This window comes from Salmo salar, chromosome ssa06 (genome assembly GCF_905237065.1).
Source record: "Salmo salar chromosome ssa06, Ssal_v3.1, whole genome shotgun sequence".
Lineage (NCBI taxonomy): Eukaryota > Metazoa > Chordata > Actinopteri > Salmoniformes > Salmonidae > Salmo > Salmo salar.
The window spans coordinates 68,620,655-68,645,584 of record NC_059447.1 but is presented as its reverse complement, the minus strand read 5'-3'; the positions used below and the strand labels follow the sequence as shown (position 1 = coordinate 68,645,584).

At 43.7% G+C, this 24,930-nt stretch overlaps 1 protein-coding gene across 3 annotated transcripts in view; it reads right to left on the bottom strand.

Moving 5' to 3' along the window:
- Nucleotides 1-227: 227 nt before the first annotated feature.
- Nucleotides 228-24,930, bottom strand: part of LOC106607950 (spermatogenesis-associated protein 7) — a 59,550-nt gene continuing 34,847 nt past the window's right edge. For all 3 annotated transcript variants that reach the window (XM_014205467.2, XM_014205466.2, XM_014205468.2), the window contains 2 exons: nucleotides 20,086-20,140; nucleotides 228-747 (listed from right to left, as the gene is read on the bottom strand). In XM_014205467.2, coding sequence (XP_014060942.1) covers nucleotides 697-747; nucleotides 20,086-20,140 — 106 coding nt within the window. In that variant the 3' untranslated portion in view covers nucleotides 228-696. The remainder of the gene's footprint in view (nucleotides 748-20,085; nucleotides 20,141-24,930) is intronic.

Here is a 24,930-nt window from a genome sequence, read left to right as displayed (position 1 = left end):
TCTCTGTCTCTCTCTCTCTTTGTCTCTGTCTCCTACTCTCTCTATATTTCTCCCTCTCCCTTTTTAAGTAAAGATGAAGTGATGGAGTAACTCCAATCAAATACCATCTTACCTGTCAAAACCAAATAATTTGAATCACCGATTTTCAACTTTCTACTTTATTTTCATAATAGATTATTCATAAATTATTCAGATATAAATCATTCAAATGTTTTGTTTTAGCTTCACATACTCCAATATTTCACACACATTAAGTACAAAGAATCAAAGATTCTTCTTTAACAATTCTTTAATGATTTTTTATTGTGCAGCAAGGGGTAAAATGCAGACATTTTGGCTTTATAGCCTTTATACTTTCTGTGCGTTCAAACTGTTCTAAATAGCTTTTGCACACCTATTAGAAAGGAAATCTAGATAGCAATTTGGATGAGCTTCAAAATAGTTTTATTAATGAAATTTTACTGAAGTATCATACAATCACAGACAACTCCACCTTGGTTTTAAACCCAGCAATCCAAAGCTCATTATTTCCATCCTCCAGTAGGCAGACATTCTCCTGATACAGGGTCAGATATTTGTCTTCTCTACTGAACTACATGCATTGTGTTAGCTGCTGATCCATGTTTAAATATGAGCCAAAATAGCCGTCAAAAAACACTGGTTTCTCTGCTCTGCCCGACGACAAGCCAGGGTGACTCAGGAGTTCAGGGAAGCTCTCAGTTCCTCACTAAGTCTCCTCATCTTTACCTGTTAAGCAAGAAGATAAGAATATAAAAAGTATTCAGGATAAAAGGATAATTGAGAATGATGTGTTGAAATACCACCACAGCATACAGGAAATAATCGATTTGGCTCTGAAGACATTAGTAATAACGTGAATATCTCAGGATATTCCGAATGCTCTTTAAAAGCCATCTAGCCCACCGTCTCTGTCTAGCATCTGGCAAATCCCTCTGCACAGCTGGATTTGATTTTAGTATTCCAAAAATGTTAAACTCTGTCACACGCTAAACACTTATATTAAAGTGAGATTTGATTCAACTATAGTTGGCCAAAAACTCTTCAAGCCGATTGAGAGTACATTCTTATACAGGTGAGTGTTTTGATGTAGTAAACTAGTATCAAGGTATCACCTACACCCAGTATCAGGTCATGTCTACCATCTAAGGAGCTATTATGGAGAGGCAGGTGCCACTTTGTGACCATCTGAGGCAGGAGGAATAATGCCTATTGAAAAAAACGTGTGTGACGCCACTAATCTATGTATCATCCTACATTCTTGGAAAAAAGGTGCTATCTAGAACCTAAAATGGTTCTTCTGCTCTCCCCATAGGAGAACCCTTTGAAGAACCCTTTTTGGTTCCAAGTACAATCCTTTTGGTTCCCATTAGAACCATTTTGGGTTCCATGAAGAACCATTTCCAGAGAGGGTTCTACATGGAAACCAAAAGTATTCTACCTGAAACCAAAATCCGAAGAACCCCTTTGGAACCTGTGTAGTGACAACATTAGTGTAGTCTGCCATACAGTCACTATTATCTGCCTTCTAAAAAGCGTGCAGTACCATGATATAGCTAAACCTGAAAAGCATCAGTTATGCTCAAAGGCTGTATATATCAAACTGAGAAACTGGCCATAAAATCACAACCAAAGGCATAGTTTTCCCCAGAAAATCTATAAAGTTCTAGTAAATAGTTTCTCTCACTGTTTCCTCTATTCGCTGTTCATCCACTTTTGTAACGCTCTGATGCACGCACGCACGCACACACGCGCACGCACGCACGCACGCACACACACGCACACGCACACACACACACACACACACACACACACACACACACACACACACACACACACACACACACACACACACACACACACACACAGGGATGTCTGTTTTAAGGACAATAAAAGCTAGGTTTCAGTTTTCCCTTCCCCACTCAGACCACTCCCAGACAGTCCTAGCTAAATTATTGCTTTATAAATTGCTCTTTGCTAAAAAGCTATTTTTGTAAAAAAAAAAAAGAATTTGAATTGGTAACAATCACAGTAAAGTACTTAATTGTTAACCAGAAATGATTTGATATTGAGATAAAAATGGCTGCATTGGACTTTTAAATACAGATCAATCCAAACAGGAGAGAGAACACCTTTGTTGCTGAAGGGGTCCAATCTCATTTTAGGGGTCCACACACACACATGCCCGCATGCACGCACGCACACACACACTCCCCCCTCTCTCTCTCCTTTTCCCAGTTCCCCTTTTATGTCAACCAAAACAACTTCGAAAATAGCCTTTTTTTCATTGCTATCTAATTAGTCTACAGCCTTGAACAGACTCAGTTGAACACGGAACACATAGCAGCTTATAAAACATCCCCGTTGCACACAACAAAGCAGCAACAGCTATTCCCTGCATGCAGACTAACTTAGCAGTTACAATCGACTAATAACACGCTCATAAAATCAAAAATGGATACTTAATTCACCCATAGGCCCTGGGCGGTTTGTGTGCTCATGGTTGATCTGATAAAGAGTTGGGAGAAGGGGTTTGAGTCATCCAAACAGACCATAATAGTGACTGGCTGGTCTGGAGTCCTCTCATCTCCTAGAACCGCTAACTGCTAATAATGGCTAACCACAGACACATGCCCCCGAGGTACAGTTAATACGTCAACCAGCGCTGGGCTACACACTAGATTACAGTGTTCTGAATTAAATTAAAGAGCTCCAGTGGAGCTCCTGTTGCTTGATGTAACTTACTAAAACAGTTACAACAGTGTGCTTCTCTCCTGGTACCGAGGAGAGCTATGGTGTGGCCAGGGGTTTGTCCTAGCCTTGCCCTTTACCACCTGATTGAACTAGTCAACAAATCATCAACACTTTCATTAAGCTGAATAGCATCAGGTGTGTTAGACTGGGCTGGAACAAAAGCCACGCACATTGTGGTCCTCCAGGACCCGGCATGGAGAACAGGCTAGAGAGGTCTGTCTGTGTGATTTGAGTCTTTACCATCAATCAACTCATGCTTTGCATACGATCCAAAACATCACAACTCTAATGTTCCTGTATGTATTTCTCTCAAATAGAAGTTCCATGCATCTTACTCAGTGCCAGAGCATTTTTTTTAATTAAATATGACGCTGAGTATCAGCCCCCTGTCAAGCTGTCACCCTGTGAAGCCAGTGTCCAGGCATCATGATCCATGGTGACAGGGCTGGAAGCTAAGCTAGTGTACAGACCACAGGAGGTTGGTGGCACCCTTAATTGGGGAGGATGCGCTCGTGTTAAAGGCTGGAGCGGAATCAGTGGAACGGTATCAAATACATCAAACACATGGTTTCCATGTGTTTGATGCCATTCCATTTGCTCCATTCCAGCTATTATTATGAGCCGTCCTCCCCTCATCAGCCTCCACTGGTACAGACATCATGGTCCATGGTGACAGGGCTGGAAGCTAAGTCAGTGTGATGTGGTCCGAGTGACAGATGAGGCGGATGAAGCTCAAGGGTCTGCAGAGGAGCTGATTATCTCCCTCTCCCTCTGTGGCAACAGTCACATCGATGCATTATGTGGGTGGCCCATAGATAAGGGCCACATACTAGTCTCTAAGGGCCAAATGGTTGGAGATAAGGGTCTAATCCCCATCGTTAAAGGCCAAAGACCTGTATCTGATCAGTTGATGGATTTTATTCATTGTTCATTTTTTTAAAATACAAACAAAACTGTTCCATCTCTTGCTTTCATGCTTAACAGCACTCTGAGCTATATACTATACAACTGACCTCCAGCGAGTATGTGTGTGTGAGTGCATATTAGAGGTCGACCGATTAATCGGAATGGCCGATTAATTAGGGCCGATTTCAGGTTTTCATAACAATCGGTAATCTATATTTTTGGCCACCGATTTGCCGAATTTTTTATTTTATTTTATTTTTCATTGTCATTTTGACAAATAAATACATGGTGGGGGGGGGGGGAAATCGGCCGATTAATCGGTACCGCCTCTTTTTTGGTCCTTCAATAATCGGTATCGGTATCGGCGTTGAAAAATCATAATCGATCGACCTCTAGTGCATATGCATGTTTTTGATTGGCGTGTGTTGTGTGTAGTTCATCCTCCGTCCGTGCATGAGTGGGTGTGTGCATGTATGTTTGTGTGTACGTGTGTGTGTGCGTGGTCTAACACCATTGTCACGTCCTGACCATAGAAAGCTGTTCTTTTCTATGGTAGAGTAGGTCAGAGCGTGACAGGGGGGTTTTCTAGTTTAGTTTTTCTATGTTGTAATGTTCTAGTTTTGTATTTCTATGTTGGGTATGTTTGGGATGATCTCCAATTAGAGGCAGCTGGTCCTCATTGTCTCTAATTGGAGATCATACTTAAGTAGGGTTTTTTTCTACCTGGGTTTGTGGGAGATTGATTTTGAGTAGGTGTATTTTGTAACTCTGCGTCACAGTTTGTTGTTTTGTTCGTTCAATTTATGTTTTATGTATCGCATAGTTTCACAGTGAAAATGAAATATGTGGAACGACACACACGCTGCACTTTGGTCCGCTTCTTCCTACGACAACCATGCTGTGTCTGTCAGTTAGACAGGCTCCTTAGGATACATGTAGGTCACAGGAAACGCTGGGAAACGCTCTGAGCTGCCACACACACACACACACACACACACACACACACACACACACACACACACACACACACACACACACACACACACACACACACACACACACACACACACACACACACACACACAGAGAGAGAGAGAGTACACAGTGGCAGAATACCTGTGATTGACCCAAAATTAAGGAAAGCTTTGAATATGTACAGATTCAGTGAGCATAGCTTTGCTATTGAGAAAGGTCGCCATAGGCAGACCTGGCTCTCGGGAAGACAGGCCAGGTGCACACTGCCCACAAAATGAGGTGGAAACTGAGATGCACTTCCTAACATCCTGCCAAATGTATGACCATATTAGAGACACATAATTCCCTCAGATTACACAAACCCACAAAGAATTTAAAAAAATCTAATTTGGTAAACTTCCATATCTATTGGGTGAAAGAACACAGTGTGCAATCCCAGAAGTACGATTTGTGACCTGTTGCCACAAGAAAAGGGCAACCTGTGAAAAACAAACACCATTGTAAATACATCTCATATTTATGTTTATTTATTTTTCCCTTTTTTACTTTAACTAGTTGCACATCGTTACAACACTGTACATAGACATAATATGACATTTGAAATGTTTTTATTATTTTGGAACTTGTGTGAGTGTAATATTTACTGTTAACTTTTTATTGTTCATTTCACTTTTGTTTATCCATTTCACTTGCTTTGGCAATGTAAACATATGTTTCCCATGCCAATAAAGCCCCTTGAATTGAACTGAGTTGAATTGAGAGATTAGTTGTTAGACTGCCTCACCCTCCACTGAGTATAATGACAGGCTAGTCTATAGAGCCACCATCCTCAGGATACACTCTTAGGGAAAAAAAGGTTTTTCGGCTGTCCCCATAGGAGAAGCCTGTTTGGGTCCAGGTAGAATGCTTTTTGGTTGCAGGTAGAACCCTCTATGAAAAGGGTCCTACATGGAACCCAAAAACGTTCTACCTGGAACCAAAAAGGGTTCTTCAAAGGCATTTTTTTCTAAGAGCGTAGCCTAGAGCTGCAGAGTCAATCTTCCCAGGCTAGGTTAGGAATACGGAACCATTAAAATGGCTTCATCCCTCCTCCAGCTCCACAGCTTAACACAGCGCTGTTGGGGAAAACAACCAGTGACAAGCAGAGGAGGGCCAGCATTATACATCTGTAACAGCTGGAGAGGAGGGATAAGAATGTAGATTTATCCCAGTTTATAAACCTCAACGTTAATCCTTACTCTTAATAACATACGCGTGATCTAATTTCTTTCTATAATAGAGGGATGTGAGTTTACTTGGCTACTGTACCTCTTCAGCCTGATTTTCCCATTTTTGCACCCATTTCAGTGAGGCAGAATATAAAGAGAGCTTTCACTGCGGACTCCATGGAGTTGTGTGACTGTTATTACTGACAGTGTGTGTGAGTGTGTGTGTATGTGTGTGAGTGTGAGGGGTGTTATTGAAGCACAGTGTCCTTCCCCTATCACATGCAGGCATCCTAAGGGGTGGGTAGGTGGTGTGAGATAAGATCAGGTAACATATCCCCTTGGGTTTCTGAATGAGGGTTCATCTTGATGTCTCTATCTCTATATATGTGTGTGCGTGATTCCACTGAAACTATTTGTTAGCCAGACCCATCACGCTTGCACAGCAACAAAATAAATTACACCTCATTCCCTCCTGGTCTACTGTGTCCACATGTCTGTGTGTTTGTGAGATTGAACCCCTTCAGCAACAAAGGTGTTCTCTCTCCTGTTAGGACTTATCTGTATTTAAGAACATGGAGAACTCAATATGATCTTCCCCACTGCCATTCAGTCGCTTCGTCAAGTAAATGGACAGCCCAGGGCATCATGTGTGTGTGTGTCTGTGTAGGTCAGAGGGTTACTGAAGGATAGAAAGATAGAGTTGAGTGAGAAGCAACAGACAGGCCAGGGTGTGTTCATTCCTGTCTAAACAGAATTCAATCAAAAGCGCAGTTGTTAAGAAGTGGATTTCACTGTCGACAATGTGTCTTCTAAATTTCCCTGATGTTCATGGAGATCGCATTCATTAAGGCGCAGTCATCAAAGCGCAAGCGTAAATTAGACTCCCATCTCTCTCTCTTTCTCTCTCTGCCTACACTCTTAGAAAAAAAGGTGCTATCTAGAACCTAAAAGGGATCTTCGGCTGTCCCCATAGGGGAACCCTTTGACGAACCCTTTATGGTTCCAGGTAGAACCCTTTTGGGTTCCATCTAGAACCCTTTCCACAGAGGGTTCTACATGGAACCCAAAAGGGTTCTACTTGAAACCAAAAAGTATTCTACCTGGAACCAAAATGGTTTCTCCAAAGAACCCCTTTGGAACCCTTTTTTCTAAGAGTCTCTCTCTCTATATATCTCAAACACACCCACCCACCCACCCACCCACACACACACACACACACACACACACACACACACACACACACACACACACACTAAAATGTTACTCTCAAGAATAAGAGTAATGTCTCCCCAGCCCAAACATCCCACAGATAAACTAGCATAGTACCATAGTAAAGATTGGTCTCTTAAATAATATTCCCATGACAATCCCTCACATGATTATGGATGCGGAGCAGTGTAGGTTCAGCACAAACGCCGTCGACACCTCATCTATTTCAAATAACATTTTATTTGTCACATGCTCCGAATACAACCATGAAATGCTTACTTATGAGCCCTTAACCAACAATACAGCGTTGTAAAAAAGAAGTACAAAACATTTGCTATAGAAACTGAAAAAAATAGCAACAAAATAATGTAACAAAAACGAGTCTATATAGAAGGAGTACCGGTACCGAATCAATGTGCAGTGGTACGGGTTAATCGAGGTAATATATACATGTATGTATGGGTAAAGTGACTATGCATAGATCATAAACAGAGACAAGCAGCAGCGTGTGAAGAGTGTGAAGGACTGTAAATGTATGTGTGTGGCGTCAATATGTGTGTGTGTCCGTGGGAGTGTCAGTGTACATTTTTGTCATTTTCTTGTACTGGCCCCCCGTGGGAATTGAACCCACAACCCTGGCGTTGCACACATCATGCTGGCGTTGCAAACACCATGCTCTACAAACTGAGCCACAGGGAAGCTGTGTAGTATGTGTGATTGTGTGGTTAGAGTCCAGTGAGTGTACATTGATCCTGTGCTAGAGAGTCAGTGCAGAAAATGATAATAAATAATACAGTGGGGGGAAAAAGTATTTGATCCCCTGCTGATTTTGTACGTTTGCCCACTTACAAAGAAATGATCAGTCTATAATTTTAATAGTAGGTTTATTTGAACAGCGACAGACAGAATAACAACAAAAAAATCCAGAAAAACGCATCTCGAAAATGTTGCATTTTAATGAGGGAAATAAGTATTTGACCCCTCTGCAAAACATGACTTAGTACTTGGTGGCAAAACCCTTGTTGGCAATCACAGAGGTCAGACGTTTCTTGTAGTTGGCCACCAGGTTTGCACACATCTCAAGAGGGATTTTGTCCCACTCCTCTTTGCAGATCTTCTCCAAGTCATTAAGGTTTCGATGCTGACGTTTGGCAACTCGAACCTTCAGCTCCCTCCACAGATTTTCTATGGGATTAAGGTCTGGAGACTGGCTAGGCCACTCCAGGACCTTAATGTGGTTCTTCTTGAGCCACTCCTTTGTTGCCTTGGCTGTGTGTTTTGGGTCATTGTCATGCTGGAATACCCATCCACGACCCATTTTCAATGCCCTGGCTGAAGATTTGACGGTACATGGCCCCGTCCATCGTCCCTTTGATGCGGTGAAGTTGTCCTGTCCCCTTAGCAGAAAAACACCCCCAAAGCATAATGTTTCCACCTCCATGTTTGACGGTGGAGATGGTGTTCTTGGAGTCATAGGCAGCATTCCTCCTCCTCCAAACACCGCGAGTTGAGTTGATGTCAAAGATTTCCATTTTGGTCTCATCTGACCACAACACTTTCACCAGTTGTCCTCTGAGTCATTCAGATGTTCATTGGCAGACTTCAGACGGGCCTGTATATGTATTCTTGAGCAGGGGGACCTTGCGGGCGCTGCAGGATTTCAGTCCTTCACGCCGTAGTGTGTTACCAATTGTTTTCTTGGTGACTATGGTCCCAGCTGCCTTGAGATCATTGACAAGATCCTCCTGTGTAGTTCTGGGCTGATTCCTCACTGTTCTCATGATCATTGCAACTCCACGAGGTGAGATCTTGCATGGAGCCCCAGGTCGAGGGATATTGACAGTTCTATTGTATTTCTTCCATTTGTGAAAAATTGCATCAAATGTTGTCACCTTCTCACCATGCTGCTTGCATTCCAGCCTTGTGTAGGTCTACAATCTTGTCCCTGACATCCTTGGAGAGCTCTTTGGTCTTGGCCATGGTGGAGAGTTTGGAATCTGATTGATTGATTGCTTCTGTGGACAGGTGTCTTTTTTACAGGTAACAAGCTGCGGTTAGGAGCACTCCCTTTAAGAGTGTGCTCCTAATCTCAGCTCGTTACCTGTATAAAAGACACCTGGGAGCCAGAAATCTTTCTGATTGAAAGGGGGTCAAATACTTATTTCCCTCATTAAAATGCAAATCAATTTATAACATTTTTGACATGCGTTTTTCTGGATATTTTTGTTGTTATTCTGTCTCTCACTGTTCAAATAAACCTACCATTAAAATTATAGACTGATCCTTTCTTTGTCAGTGGGCAAACGTACAAAATCAGCAGGGGATCAAATACTTTTTTCCCCCACTGTAATAAAATAAGGGGGGTAGCCAGTTGATTAACTGCTCATCAGTCTTATGGCTTTGGAGTAGTAGCTGTTAAGGAGACTTTTGGTCCCAGACTTGGTGCTATGGTAGCACTTGCCATGAAAGAGAACAGTCTATGACTTGGGTGGCTGGAATCTTTGACAATTTTTCGGGCCTTCCTCTGACACCGCCTGGTATAGAGGTCCTGGATGGCAGGAAGCTCGGCGGCTCCAGTGATGTACGGGGCCGTATGCAGTACCCTATGCAGCGCCTTGCGGTTGGATGCCGAGCAGTTGCCATACCAAGCGATGATGCAACCAGTTAGGACGCTATCGATCGTGTAGCTGTAGATAGTTTTTATTTTTTGAGGTCCCATGCCTCCGGAGGGGGAATAGGAGATGTCGTGCCCTCTTCACGACTGTGTTGGTGTGTTTGGACCATGATAGGTCCTTAGTGACGTGGACACTAAGGAACTGGAAGCTCTCGACCCGCTCCTCTACAGCCCCGTCGGTGTGAATGGGGGCGTGCTCGGCCTTCCATTTCCTGTAGTCCACGATCAGCTCCTTGTCTTGCTCACGTTGAGGGAGAGATTGTTGTCCTGGCACCACACTCTCAGGTCTCTGATCTCCTCTATATAGGCTGTCTCATTGTCGTCGTTGATAATTTACAGTTGCTATTACAGTGAAAACATACCATGCTATTGTTTGAGAAGAGTACACCGTTATGTACTTGAAAATGTACACTACCGTTCAAAAGTTTGGGGTCACTTGGAAATGTCCTTGTTTTTGAAAGAAAGTCATTTTTTTGGTCCATTTAAATAACATCAAATTGATCATTGTAGTCATTCGTTAATGTTAATGCAAGAGAAAGGCCATTATCTGACTTAGGACTCTAGGCGCAATATAGAATTTGGCCACTAGATGGCTGAAACGTAACATAATGTGGAAAAAGTGAAGTGGTCTGACTACTTTCCGAAGGCACTATATATAGACTCTGTATATAGACTGTATATAGACTGTATATACTGTATATATATACACTGTATATAACATAATTGCTATTCATCAAGGTCAAAAAGCCAGATGCCTGTTGAGAATGCGTTGACGAGTGGAAAATCCAACCTTTACCCTCTGTTCTACTGGCGAACGTGCAATCACTGCATAATAAACTGGATGAGCTCCGTTCAAGACTATCCTATCAATGGGACATGAACCATTTTTTACTGAGTCATTGTTAAACAAGGACATTGATAATATACAGTTAGCTGTATTTTCTGTGCATTGGCAAGACAGAACGGCAGCCTCCGATAAGATCCGCTGATGCATGGTCTCTAATATTAAGGAAGTCTCAAGGTTTTGCTCTCCTGAGTTAGAGTACCTCAAGCTGTAGACCTCACTATTTACCAAGATAATTTTCATCTATATTCTACGTAGCTGTCTATTTACCACCACAACCCAATACTGGCACTAAGACCGCACTCAGCGAGCTGTATAAGGCCATAAGCAAACAAGAAAATGCTCATCCAGACGCGGCACTCCTAGTGGCCGGGGACTTTAACTTAAGGATCAATTTTCGCCTAAAATGACATACCCAAATCTTACTGCCTGTAGCTCAGGAGCTGAAGCAAGGATATGCATATTCTTGATACCATTTTAAAGGAAACACGTTGAAGTTTGTGGAAATGTGAAATTAATGTATGAGAATATAACACATTAGATCTGGTAAAAGTGTTGTATCAAGTCTGCCCAAATATGCCTAATACATTTTTTGTCCATTAAAATAACATCAAATAGATCAGAAATACAGTTTAGACATGGTTAATGTTGTAAATGACTATTGTAGCTGGAAACGACTGATTTTTAATGGAAAATCTACATAGGCGTAAAGAGGCCCATTATCAGCAACCATCACTCCTGTGGTCCAAGGGCACATTGTGTTAGCTAATCCAAGTTTATCATTTTAAAAGGCTAATTGATCATTAGAAAACCATTTTGCAAATATGTTAGCCCAGCTGAAAACAGTTGTTCTGATTAAAGAAGCAATACAACTGGCCTTCTTTAGACTAGTTGAGTATCTGGAGCATCAGCATTTGTGGGTTCGATTACAGGCTCAAAATGGCCAGAAACAAATAACTTTCTTTTGAAACTTGTCAGTCTATGAAGGTTGAAGGTTATTCCATGCGAGAAATTGCCAAGAAACTGAAGATCTCGTACAACGCTGTGTACTACTCCTTTCACAGAACAGCGCAAACGGGCTCTAACCAGAATAGAAAGAGGAGTGGGAGGCCCCGGTGCACAGCTAAGCAAGAGGACAAGTACATTAGAGTGTCTAGTTTGAGAAACAGACACCTCACAAGTCCTCAACTGGCAGCTTCATTAAATAGTACCTGCAAAACACCAGTCTCAACAGTGAAGAAACGACTCCAGGATGCTGGACTAAAATGGATTTAAAAAAATCAAAAATCCTCAGCAATCTACACACAATATCCTATAATGACAAGGCAAAAACAGGTTTTAAAAATTTTAGCAAATGTATTTAAAAAAAACTGAAATACCTTATTAACGTAAGTATTCAGACCCTTTGATATGAGACTCAAAATTGAGCTCAGGTGCATCCCTTTTCTATTGATCATCCTTGTAGTCCACCTGTGGTAAATTAAATTGATTGGACATGATTTGGATAGGCACACACATGTCTATATAAGGTCCAACAGTTGACAGTGCATGGCAGAGCAAAAACCAAGCCATGAGGTCAAAGGAATTGTCCACAGAGAGCCAAGACAGGACTGTGTCGTGGCACAGATCTGGGGAAGGGTACCAAAACATTTCTGCAGCATTGAAGGTCCCCAAGAACACAGTGGCCTTCATCATTCTTAAATGGAAGAAGTTTGGAACCACCAAGTCTCTTCCTAGAGCTCTGACAGAGGTCTAGAGTTCCTCTGTGGAGATGGGAGAACCTTCCAGAAGGACAACTGAAGACTGTCAGACTATGAGAAACAAGATTCTCTGGTCTGCTAAACCCAAGATTGAACTCTTTGGTCTGAATGCCAAGCGTCACGTCTGGAGGAAACTTGGCACCATTCCTACGGTGAAGCATAGTGGTGGCAGCATCATGCTGTGGGGATGTTTTTCAGCGGCAGGGACTGGGAGACTAGTCAGGATCGAGGCAAAGATGAACAGAGCAAAGTACAGAGAGATCCTTGATGAAAACCTGCTCCAGAGTGCTCAGGACCTCAGACTGGGGCAAAGGTTCACCTTGCAATAAGACAACGACCCTAAGCACACAGACAAGACAATGCAGGAGTGGCTTCAGGACTAGTCTCTGAATGTCCTTAGGTGGCCCAGACAGAGCCCGGACATGAACATCTCTGGAGAGACATCAAAATAGCTGTGCAGCAACACTCCCCATCCACCCTGACAGAGCTTGAGAGGATCTGCAGAGAAGAATGGGAGAAACTCCCCAAATACAGGTGTGCCAAGCTTGTAGCATCATACCCAAGATGACTCTATGCTGTAATTGCTGCCAAAGGTGATTCAACAAAGTACTGAGTAAAGGGCCTGAATACTTATGTAAATGTAATATTTCATTTTTTATTTATTTATATAAATTAACAAAAATGTCTAAAAACCTGTTTTTGCTTTGTCAGTATGGGGTATTGTGTGTAGATTGATGAGGGGGGAAAAAACGATTTAATCCATTTTAGAATAAGGCTGTAACGTAACAATATTAAATGACGTGGAACCAACGTGGAATAGACATTCATTTGATGTCTGTCCCCGGTGGGAAGCCCCCATGGAAATTGGAAAAAGGAGAAATATGCCAATAGGAAGCAATTCTAGGAAGGTAAAACATTTAAAAAGTCAATAAATAATGGATAGAGTTTCTGTTGGCAACATCTTGACAAATTGAAAACTTTTTTTCTCTCCTTTTTTCCTGTGATAAAATGGATTTCAAATAAGTGAATTTGAGTAAATTAACTTTATGCATTTTAAAACCTGTTCTATTGGTGGCATGGAAGCATTTCGGGTCATTTTCATTTCAGTGTTTCTGTTTTATTAAAAAGGTTTGGAGACTTTTCCTCCCTTCTCTGACAGCTAAAACATCCCATTCAAAGAAAAGGTATTTAGGGATGTCAGGGGTGTGACCAATCATGATGGCCATGACTTTAAAGCTATGCTTCTAATTGAGGGCTGAGTAATTGATTTTGTGACTTATTAGTTGTTCAGTTTAATTCGTTTGGATGCCTTTTCTAAACCTGCTGTTTTCACTCTGATGTGGTCGCACAGGGGATGTACGATAAACTGGATGTTCTGTTATCATAGAGAAATGACAGGCTGACTTCGCATACATTGGTTTTGTAAGTGAAGTACAATCTCCATTAACATTTTTTAGGACAAGGAGTTTTTCCTTGTGTTTTTACACACACCTTTACTCCCTACCCCCAACCTCAACAAACACCCTCACACAGAGTTAAGACCACGCACTAAAATTAGATCAAGGATGCTGATTGAATCGGTTGGCTGCTATTTCTGTCCTAGTCAATGATGCTGTACCCATACACACCCTCAGGTCAACGGCACCTCAGGGACTCCGTGACCCAGAGGGACACACACTCTGACCCCCAAAAGACCCTGAACCACAGGTCACACACACCCACTGGGCAGGATTTCTAAGACAGGGACAAATGATCAGCAATATGTTTCCCCATGACCAATAAAGCCTCAAGTACTGAATTCTCTGGAAAATAATTATTCATTTTCTGCAGGAAGACTATGGCTATTTGAAGACAACATGTTGATGAACAACCTATAACGTTTGATGTTGTTGGTTTGGTTGGTAAACAGCTCAATACAAAATCCAGGGTAATAATGTAGGATAAAACTGTGGGAGGGTTGCTCGCATAAATCATTAAAGAATGTAATAGTGCACCGTATGGAAAAACAAATACAACTCATAAAAACACAAATCCCACGAGACTGGCACAGTCAGCACAAATAAACACACCTCGCCATCTTAAAGTGAACATAAGAATAAAATCCTACACAATCACTGAAGAATCTAGTCCAGGGGTACAATAATCTCTCGTGGACAGATTCTCGGAGGCATGTAGAATTAGGTGATTACGAGCAGAAATATACTGCTCCAAAAAATAAAGGGAACACTTAAACAACACAATGTAACTCCAAGTCAATCACACTTCTGTGAAATCAAACTGTCCACTTAGGAAGCAACACTGATTGACAATAAATTTCACATGCTGTTGTGCAAATGGAATAGACAACAGGTGGAAATTATAGGCAATAAGCAAGACACCCCCAACAAAGGAGTGGTTCTGCAGGTGGAGACCACAGACCAATTCTCAGTTCCTATGCTTCCTGGCTGATGTTTTGGTCACTTTTGAATGCTGGCGGTGCTTTCACTCTAGTGGTAGCATGAGACGGAGTCTACAACCCACACAAGTGGCTCAGGTAGTGCAGCTCATCCAGGGTGGCACATCAATGTGAGCTGTGGCAAGAAGGTTTGCTGTGTCTGTCAACGTAGTGTCCAGAGCATGGAGGCGCTACCAGGAGACAGGCCAGTACATCAGGAGACGTGGAGGAGGCCGTAGGAGGGCAACAACCCAGCAGCAGGACCGCTACCTCCGCCTTTGAGCAAGGAGGAGCAGGAGGAGCACTGCCAGAGCCCTGCAAAATGACCTCCAGCAGGCCACAAATGTGCATGTGTCTGCTCAAACGGTCAGAAACAGACTCCATGAGGGTGGTATGAGGGCCCGACGTCCACAGGTGGGGGTTGTGCTTACAGCCCAACACCGTGCAGGACGTTTGGCATTTGCCAGAGAACACCAAGATTGGCAAATTTGCCACTGGCGCCCTGTGCTCTTCACAGATGAAAGCAGGTTCACACTGAGCACATGTGACAGATGTGACAGAGTCTGGAGACGCCATGGAGAACGTTCTACTGCCTGCAACATCCTCCAGCATGACCGGTTTGGCGGTGGGTCAGTCATGGTGTGGGGTGGCATTTCTTTGGCGGGCCACACAGCCCTCCATGTGCTCGCCAGAGGTAGCCTGACTGCCATTAGGTACCGAGATGAGATCCTCAGACCCCTTGTGAGACCATATGCTGGTGCGGTTGGCCCTGGGTTCCTCCTAATGCAAGACAATGCTAGACCTCATGTGGCTGGAGTGTGTCAGCAGTTCCTGCAAGAGGAAGGCATTGATGCTATGGACTGGCCCGCCCGTTCCCCAGACCTGAATCCAATTGAGCACATCTGGGACATAATGTCTCGCTCCATCCACCAACGTCACGTTGCACAACAGACTGTCCAGGAGTTAGCGGATGCTTTAGTCCAGGTCTGGCAGGAGATCCCTCAGGAGACCATCCGCCACCTCATCAGGAGCATGCCCAGGCGTTGTAGGGAGGTCATACAGGCACGTGGAGGCCACACACACTACTGAGCTTCATTTTGACTTGTTTTAAGGACATTACATCAAAGTTGGCTCAGCCTGTAGTGTGGTTTTCCACTTTAATTTTGAGTGTGACTCCAAATCCAGACCTCCATGGGTTGATAAATTGGATTTCCATTGATTATTTTTGTGTGATTTTGTTGTCAGCACATTCAACTATGTAAAGAAAAAAGTATTTAATAAGATTATTTCTTTCATTCAGATCTAGGATGTGTTGTTTAAGTGTTCCCTTTATTTTTTTGAGCAGTGTAGTTCCTGGTTTAGGGTTTTCGGCATTGATTATTTGGACAAATCAGGATTGGGCGAAGGTGGTGCTTAAACTGGTGCGTGAATTTCAAGTCCTTGTGCGGATGATAAACGGTGTCCACTAGATTCCACAGCCACAAAGTAAAAATTGCCTATATCATACAAATTCAGGAAAACAAGAATTGTACTTTTGGGTAACTAAGATTATGGGTACAGTAAGGCTGTGTATATAGGGATAAATGCTATAGCTCCCATCCACCAGACAGAAGTGCTGAATAAATGTTTTAAGAACACAGCGTTCCCGTTTGCTCTCTCTACTGCTGACATAAGGTGTTGTACATGTTTTTCTCCCGGCATTCCACTGGAATTGATTTATTATCCATACAGGGTCATTCATTCATCTTTCTCTGGGACCGATTGTCTTCCCTTGTCTTCTCTGTATGATTACGGAGGAGAGATAAGACATGGTCGTCAGCGAGAGAGAGAAAGAGAGGGAGAAAGAGCGATGTGGAGAGAGAGAGGGAGAAGGGGAGGGAGAGAGGGAGAGACTAACACAGGGCAAATGGGGCGAGTGCTTTACTACACTCTTAGAAAAAGTGTTTCAAAGTTCCTGGGTTCTACCTGGAACCAAAAGGGTTCTTTAAAGGGTTCTCCTATGGGGACAGCTGAATAACCTTTTTAGGTTCTAGATAGCACCTTTTCTTTCTGAGAGTGTATTGACAAGTAACAGGAGCCAACTAGGATCAAAACATGGGGCCAAGCTGGGCCAAGTGTTACAGTGGACTGTCTATCACAAAGAACACAGAGAGGGATGACGGGCAAGGCAAAATAGAAGGAAGTGATGCAGTCCAGTAATATACTACTGACACGTGTAATACGGCCAAACTGGGCCTCGTATCTCTTACACTCTGGCTCAAAGAATAAGGCCAACTAGCTCATTGTCAAACAAGTATCTCACTTTCTGACTACAAATAGGTCTATCTAGACATCTAATTTCTAACTGGAAGAATGGGCAAACACAGAGCCTAGAACATTAGCTCCATCTTTATCACAAACATGTTTAGAACAGGGTCAAGTGGCTTTCTTTCTCTCCTTCAGGGCTAAAAAGGCCTTGTAGCTCACTGTTTGTTTGCTGCCAACTTAGGACAGGTCTCCCATGTAGAAGAGATTTCCAGTCAGTGGGATCAACTAATAATAAAATAACGAATAAAGAATGAGTCAACAACAAAGTGGAGGCCTAAACAGGGCAGTAGCTTGCTGTCATATGATCACACAGCAAATTGTGTGTGTGTGTGTGTTGACGCTGCCTTAGCTCTGTCACGCAGAGAAAAGTAAACAGTATGAGCATCAGAGACGAGACAGGTGCCCTGGCAAGTGTGGCACAGCATGGGACGACAGTGACACAGTGAAGAAACTGTCCCTGTTAAAAAAAAAACATTAGGATCTTTGCCCACTCGCTAATTAACCCTGTCTACTCACACACATCACGCAGGCACGCATACACACTTCCATCTGTTTCAAACTAGCCATTCCAAATCAATTCTCCAGAGTTTTAGTTTTGTTTGGTTTTATTTACTCCCTGCTATCTGTGTGTTTCACACTGAAGACAGAGATAATTATCGATTTGAAACAGAGGCTTGCAGATGTTTCACTGTTCCTGAGGGACTCCGGTGGAGCCAAACCAACTGTTCTGGTCAGACGGCTCACAACACATTTCATCTAACTCACAAAAGCACACACACGCACACAACAGACGGGCTGGTAAAACAAGAAGTAAAGTCTGCATATACTATCATGGTAGGCGCTGACTCCTAACCTCAGATAAGCATGCACAACGTTCATGTAAATTATTGGGAGAGACATTGAGTTCCACGTACAGTACCAGTCAAATGTTTGAACACACCAACTCATTCAAGGGTTCTTCTTTATTTTGACTATTTTCTACATTGCAGAATAATAGTGAAGACATCAAAACTATAAAATAACATATGGAATCATGCACTAACCAAAAAAGTGTTAAACAAATCAAAATATATTTGATATTTTAGATTATTCAAAGTAGCCACCCTTTGCCTTGATGACAGCTTTGCACACTCTTGGCATTCTCTCAATCAGCTTCACCTGGAATGCTTTTCCAACAGTCTTGAAGGAGTTCCCACATGTGCTGAGCACTTGTTGGCTGCTTTTCCTTCACTCTGCAGTCCAACTCATCCGAAACTATCTCAATTGGGTTGAGGTCGAGTGATTGTGGAGGCCAGGTCATCTGATGCAGCACTCCATCACTCTCCTTCTTGGTCAAATACCCCTTACACAGCCTGGAGGTGTGTTGGGTCATTGTCCTGTTGAAAAACAAATGATAGCCCCACTAAGCGCAAACCAGATGGAATGGCATGCTGCTGCAGAATGCTGTTGTAGCCATGCTGGTTAAGTGTGCCTTGAATTCTGAATAAATCACCGACCTTGTCATCAGAAAAGCACCCCCACACCATCACACCTCCTCCTCCATGCTTCACAGTAGGAACCACACATGCATAGGAACCACACAGGAACCTCACAAAGACACGGCGGTTGGAATCAAAAATCTACATTTGGACTCGTCAGACCAAAGGACAGATTTCCACTGGTCTAATGTCCATTACTCGTGTTTCTTGGCCCAAGAAAGTCTCTTCTTATTATTGATGTCCTTTAGTAGAGGTTTCTTTGCAGCAATTCGACCATGAAGGCCTGATTCACACAGTCTCCTCTGAACAGTTGATGCTGAGATGTGTCTGTTACTTGAACTCTGTGAAGCATTTATTTGGGCTGCATCTTCTGAGGCTGGTAACCCTAATGAACTTATCCTCTGCAGCAAAGGTAATTCTGGAACTTCCTTTTCTGTGGCGGTCCTCATGAGAGCCAGTTTCATCATAGCACTTGATGGTTTTTGTGACTGTACTTGAAGAAATTTTTTACGTTTTTGAAATGTTCCAGATTGACTGACCTGTCTAAAGTAAAGATGGATTGTCATTTCTCTTTGCTTATTTGAGCTGTTCTTGCCATAATATGGACTTGGTGTTTTACCAAATAGGGCTACCTTCTGTATACCACCCCTACCTTGTCACAACACAACTGATTGGCTCAAACGCATTAAGAAGGAAAGAAATTCCACAAATTAACCTTTAACAAGGAACACCTGTTTATTGAAATGCATTCCAAGTGGCTACCTAACGAAGCTGGTAGAGAGAATGCCAAGAGTGTGCAAAGTTGTCATCAACGCAAAACGTGGCTACTCTGATGAATCTGCAATAATAATTACATTTTGATTTGTTGAAAACATTTTTGATTACTACATGACTCTATATGTATTATTTCATAGTTTTGTTGTCTTCACTATTATTCTACAATGCAGCAAATCGTAAAAACAAATAAAAACCCTTGAATGAGTAGGTGTGTCCAAACTTTTGACTGGTACTGTATGTATCTCAAGTTAGAATGGTCTTAAACAGATTTAGATACTGCACTGGCATACAAAATGAGAGTAAGCACTAAATTACACAGCAAAGATGTGAGGAGTTTGTAAGACAGGTGTTTGATAGAGTTGTGTGTGCGTGCGTGCGTGCGTGTGTGTGCGTGCGTGTGTGTGTGTGTGTGTGTGTGTGTGTGCGTGCGTGCGCGTGTGTGTGTGTGTGTGTGCGTGCGTGCGTGCGCGTGTGTGTGTGTGTGTGTGCGTGCGTGCGTGCGTGCGCGTGTGTGTGTGTGTGCGTGCGTGCGTGCAGTGCTTCGGCAGGAGCTCACCGGAGCTGAGTACCGGCACCTAAAATGTTCTACTGTTTGAGCTCCTGTTCCTCTTATAGAATATTAGCTCATAAGTATTGTTGAGCTCCTGCACCGAAATATAAATAGTACCTGCACCCAAAATGAGTAGCGGGAACCTATTTCAGTCCAAGTTAAGCTCTCTGTGTGTGTGTCTTTGCACTAACCTGACTCAGGTCGTGTCTCCATGTCATCTGCCAGCTGAGGACGGACTCCACAACACTTTGGGAAAAGAGAGAGCACCACTTTTGACACTTATAGTTACCTATTCGACAGTCATACTCAGTGGCCTACTTTGGAATTTACAACACAATTTCAAATTCAAATCAAATGTAACACTTCAATAAGTAAAAAGTCTGAGCAGTAGCGTAACGTATTTTCACGGGGCCCCCTGCAAGGTGACAGCGGGGACGGCGAGGAACTGGTGAGAGGCCTTCAATGAAGAGTGAACTGTGCTGCCTGCATGCCAGCAGAGGACCTGCTAAACTCCCCCTGTTGACAAACCCCTTCCTCTGCTCCAGCTATGTGGATCCCTCTCAACTGTCGCCCCATCTGTTGGAGGATTGAAACATAGTCCAGACCTACTCTCTGTTATGTAGCTATATATAAGTACCTTCGGAAAGTATTCAGACCCATTGACCCTTTCAACATTTTGTTACGTTACAGCCTTATTCTGAAATGGATTAAATAAAACATTTTCCTCAGAAATCTACACACAATACCCTACAATGTCAAAGCGAAATATATATTTTTTAACTTTAGCAAATGTATTAAAAATAAAAATGGAAAAAACATATTTACATAAGTATTCAGACCCTTTGCTATGAAACCCGAAATTGAGCTCAAGGGCATCCTGTTCCGTTGATCATCCGTGAACTTGATTGGAGTTCACCTGTGGTAAATTCAATTGATTGGACATTATTTGGAAAGGTACACATCTGTATTTATAAGGTTGCACATTTCACAGTGCATGTCAGAGCAAAAACCAAGCCATGAGGTCCAAGGAATTGTCCGTAGAGCTGCGAGACAGGATTGTGTCGAGGCACAAAACATTTCTGCAGCATTGAAGGTCCCCAAGAACACAGTGGCCTCCAACATTCTGAAATGGAAGAAGTTTGGAACCACCAAGGCTCTTCCTAGAGCTGGTTGCCTGGCCAAACTGAGCAATCGGGGGAGAAGGACCTTGGTCAGGGAGGTGATCAAGAACCCAATGGTCACTCTGACAGAGCTCTAGTGTTCCTCTGTGGAGATGGGAGAAACTTCCCGAAGGACAACCATCTCTGCAGCACTCAAACAATCAGGCCTTTATGGTAGAGAGGCCAGACAGAAGACACTTGTCATTAAAAGGCACATGACAGCCCGCTTGAAGTTTGCCAAAAAGCACATAAAGACTCTCAGACCATGAGAAACAAGATTCTCTGGTCTGATAAAACCAAGATCGAACTCTTTGGACTTAATGCCAAGCGTCACGTCTGGAGGAAACTTGGCACCATCCCTACGGTGAAGCATGGTGGTGGCAGCATCATGCTGTGGTGATGTTTTTCAGCAGCAGGGACTGGGAGACTAATCAGGATCGAGGCAAAGATGAATGGAGCAAAGTATAGAGAGCTCCTTGATGAAAACCTGCTCCAGAGTGCTCAGGACCTCAGACTGGAGTGAAGGTTCACTTTCCAACAGGACAACGACCCTAAGCACACAGCCAAGACAATGCAGGAATGGCTTCGGGACAAGTCTCTGAACGTCCTTGAGTGGCCCAGCCAGAGCCCGGACTTGAACCCGATAAAACATCTCTGGAGAGACCTCAAAATAGCTGTGCAGCAACCTGACAGAGCTTGAGAGGATCTGCAGAGACGAATGGGAGAAACTCCCCAAGTACAGGTGTGCCAAGCTGCTTGTAGAGTCTTCTTGGGCATGACGCTATGTTGTAATCGCTGCTAATGGTGCTTCAACAAAGTACTGACTAAAGGGTCTGAACACTTATGCATACTTATTTTTATTACATTTGCTAAAAATTCTAAAAACCTCTTTTTGCTTTGTCATTAGAAGGTATTGATGTGTAGATTCATGAGAAAAATGTGGAAAAAGTCAAAGGGTCTGAAAACTTTTCGAAGGCACTGTATATACAGTACCAGTCAAAACTTTAGACACACCTACACATTCAAGAGTTTGTCTTCATTTTTTATATTTCTACATCGTATAATAATAGTGAAGACATCAAAACTTTGAAATAACACATATGGAATCATGTAGTAACCAAAAAAGTGTTAAACAAATCAAAATATATTTTCTATTTCAGATTCTTCAAAGTAGCCACCCTTTGCCTTGATGACAACTTTTACACTCTTGGTATTCTCTCAACCAGCTTCATGAGGTTGTCACTTGGAATACATTTCAATTAACAGGGCTGCCTTGTTAAAAGTGAATTTGTGGATTTTCTTTCCTTCTTAATGCATTTGAGCAAATCAGTTGTGATGTGACAAGGCAGGGGTGGTATACAGAAGATAACCTTGTTTGGTAAAAGACCCAGTCCATATTATGGCAAGAACAGCTCAAATAAGCAAAGAGAAATGACAGTCCATCATTAATTTAAGACATGAAGGTCAGTCAATCCGGAAAACCCATCACAGGAAAGGAAGACCCAGAGTTACTGTCACGACTACTGCCGAGGGTAGTTCCTCTCCCTGTTCGGGTGGCGCTCGGCGGTCGTCGTCAACGGCCTACTAGCTGCCATCGATCCCCTTTTAGTTTTTCTGTTAGTCATGTCTTTATTAGTTGCACCTGTGTTCTGTTAGTTAATTAGTGGTATTATTTAAGCCCGCCTCTCCACCTGTTCTGTGTGCGGGCTTGTTACGTGTTTTCACTGTGTTCGTGTTGTGTAACGTGTTGGACTTTGGATTTGTTTCGCCCTGTTGTGTTTGGGAATTTTTTCCTCTTTTGTGGTACTTATTAAATATATATATTGTACCAAACATTTTTCTGCCTCCTGCGCCTGACTCCACACCCATGACGTGCAAGCATTACAGAAGCCCGCACCAACAACATGGAGTCAGCAGAAGCAGCCACCACTCCTCTACCATCGATGGAAGAACGGGTCCTCTACCACACCACCGTCCTCCATCGGATTGGGTCAGCCATGGACCAGATGATGGAGAGGATGGATCGATGGGAGAGGAGTGGTTTCCTCCCTTCACCTCCGGCTCACCCGACGAGTCCACCTACTCCACTCCCTTCCCCATCTGGATCTGGGGCACTGCATCTTACGCCTCCGAGGGAGTACGATGGAGCAGCGGCAGGGTGCCAGGGATTTCTATTACAACTAGAGTTATACCTGGTGACCGTGAGGCCGACTCCCTCGGGGGAGGAGAGTGTGAGCCTCCTCATCTCCTGCCTGACGGGTCGAGCATTGGAGTGGGCCAACGCTGTTTGGAATGGACCAGACCTATTAATTAAGGAATAACTACCCTGAGTTCACCCGCCGTTTCAGGGCTGTATTCGATCACCCCCCAGAAGGACGAGCGGCGGGTGAACGACTGTTCCACCTCAGACAGGAGCTGAGGAGCGCGCAAGACTTTGCCCTAGAGTTCCGGACCTTGGCGGCTGGGGCTGGGTGGAACGACAGGGCTCTAATGGACCACTACAGGTGTAGCCTCCAGGAGGACGTCCGCAGGGAGCTAGCGTGTCGGGATACTACACTCTCCCTAGAGGAACTCATCGACATGTCTATACGACTGGACAACCTGCTGGCTGCCCGCGGGCATTCAGAAAGAGTCCTGTCAGTTCCATCTCCTAGCCTACCTACGCCCATTCCTATGGAGCTAGGGGGAACTGCGTCAAGGGGAACCGGAGGAGGGCGCCCCTCCTGCATCAATTGTGGTCGCCGAGGACACATGGCTGACCGGTGCTGGGGGGGGTCCCTCTGGGAGTCGAGAAGACAGGTAGAACACTCCTCGTTCATCCCAGGTGAGTCAGCACCACACTCACCCAGAATCCTCTGTTGGTCACATGTTTGTCTTAATTTTTTTTTCTTGATTTTGCTCCCTTTTCCCAGCATAAGGCACTAGTCGATTCAGGCGCAGCTGGGAACTTTATGGATAGCGGACTCGCCCTTAAGTTGGGAATTCCGCTGGTACCGTTAGATTCCCCTTTCCCCGTGCACTCCTTAGATAGCCGACCATTAGGGTCAGGGATGGTCAGGGAGGCCACGGTGCCACTGGACATGGTGACGCAGTGGAATCATAAGGAACAAATTCGTTTTTTTCTTATTGATTCACCTGCGTTTCCAGTGGTGCTGGGGGTGCCCTGGCTAGCCATTCACAATCCCAAGATTTTGTGGAAACAGGGGATTTTCCAGGGATGGTCAGAGGAGTGTTCAGGTAGGTGTCTGGGTGTTTCCATCGGTGCCACTTCGGTGGAGAGTCCAGACCAGGTTTCCACTGTGCGCATTCCCCTTGAGTATGCCGATTTGGCTCTCGCCTTCTGTAAAAAGAAGGCGTCTAAATTACCACCTCATCGGCAGGGGGATTGTGCAATAGACCTCCAGGTTAACGCTGCGCTTCCCAAGAGTCACATGTACCCATTGTCCCAGGAGGAGATGTTGGCTATGGAGACATATGTCATGGAATCTCTGGGGCAGGGGTACATTCGGCCCTCCATTTCACCCGTCTCCTCGAGTTTCTTTTTCGTGAAGAAAAAGGGGGGAGGTTTGCGCCCGTGCATTGATTATAGAGGTCTCAATTCCATTACAGTGGGGTTCAGTTACCTGCTACCTCTCATTGCTACGGCGGTGGAATCATTTCACGGAGCATGGTTTTTCACGAAACTGGATCTCAGGAGTGCGTATAATTTGGTGCGTATTCGGAAGGGAGATGAGTGGAAAACCGCACTTAGTACCACATCGGGCCACTATGAGTACCTCGTCATGCCGTATGGGTTGAAGAATGCTCCAGCTGTCTTTCAATCTTTTGTCGATGAGATTCTCAGGGACCTGCACAGGCAGGGAGTGATTGTGTATA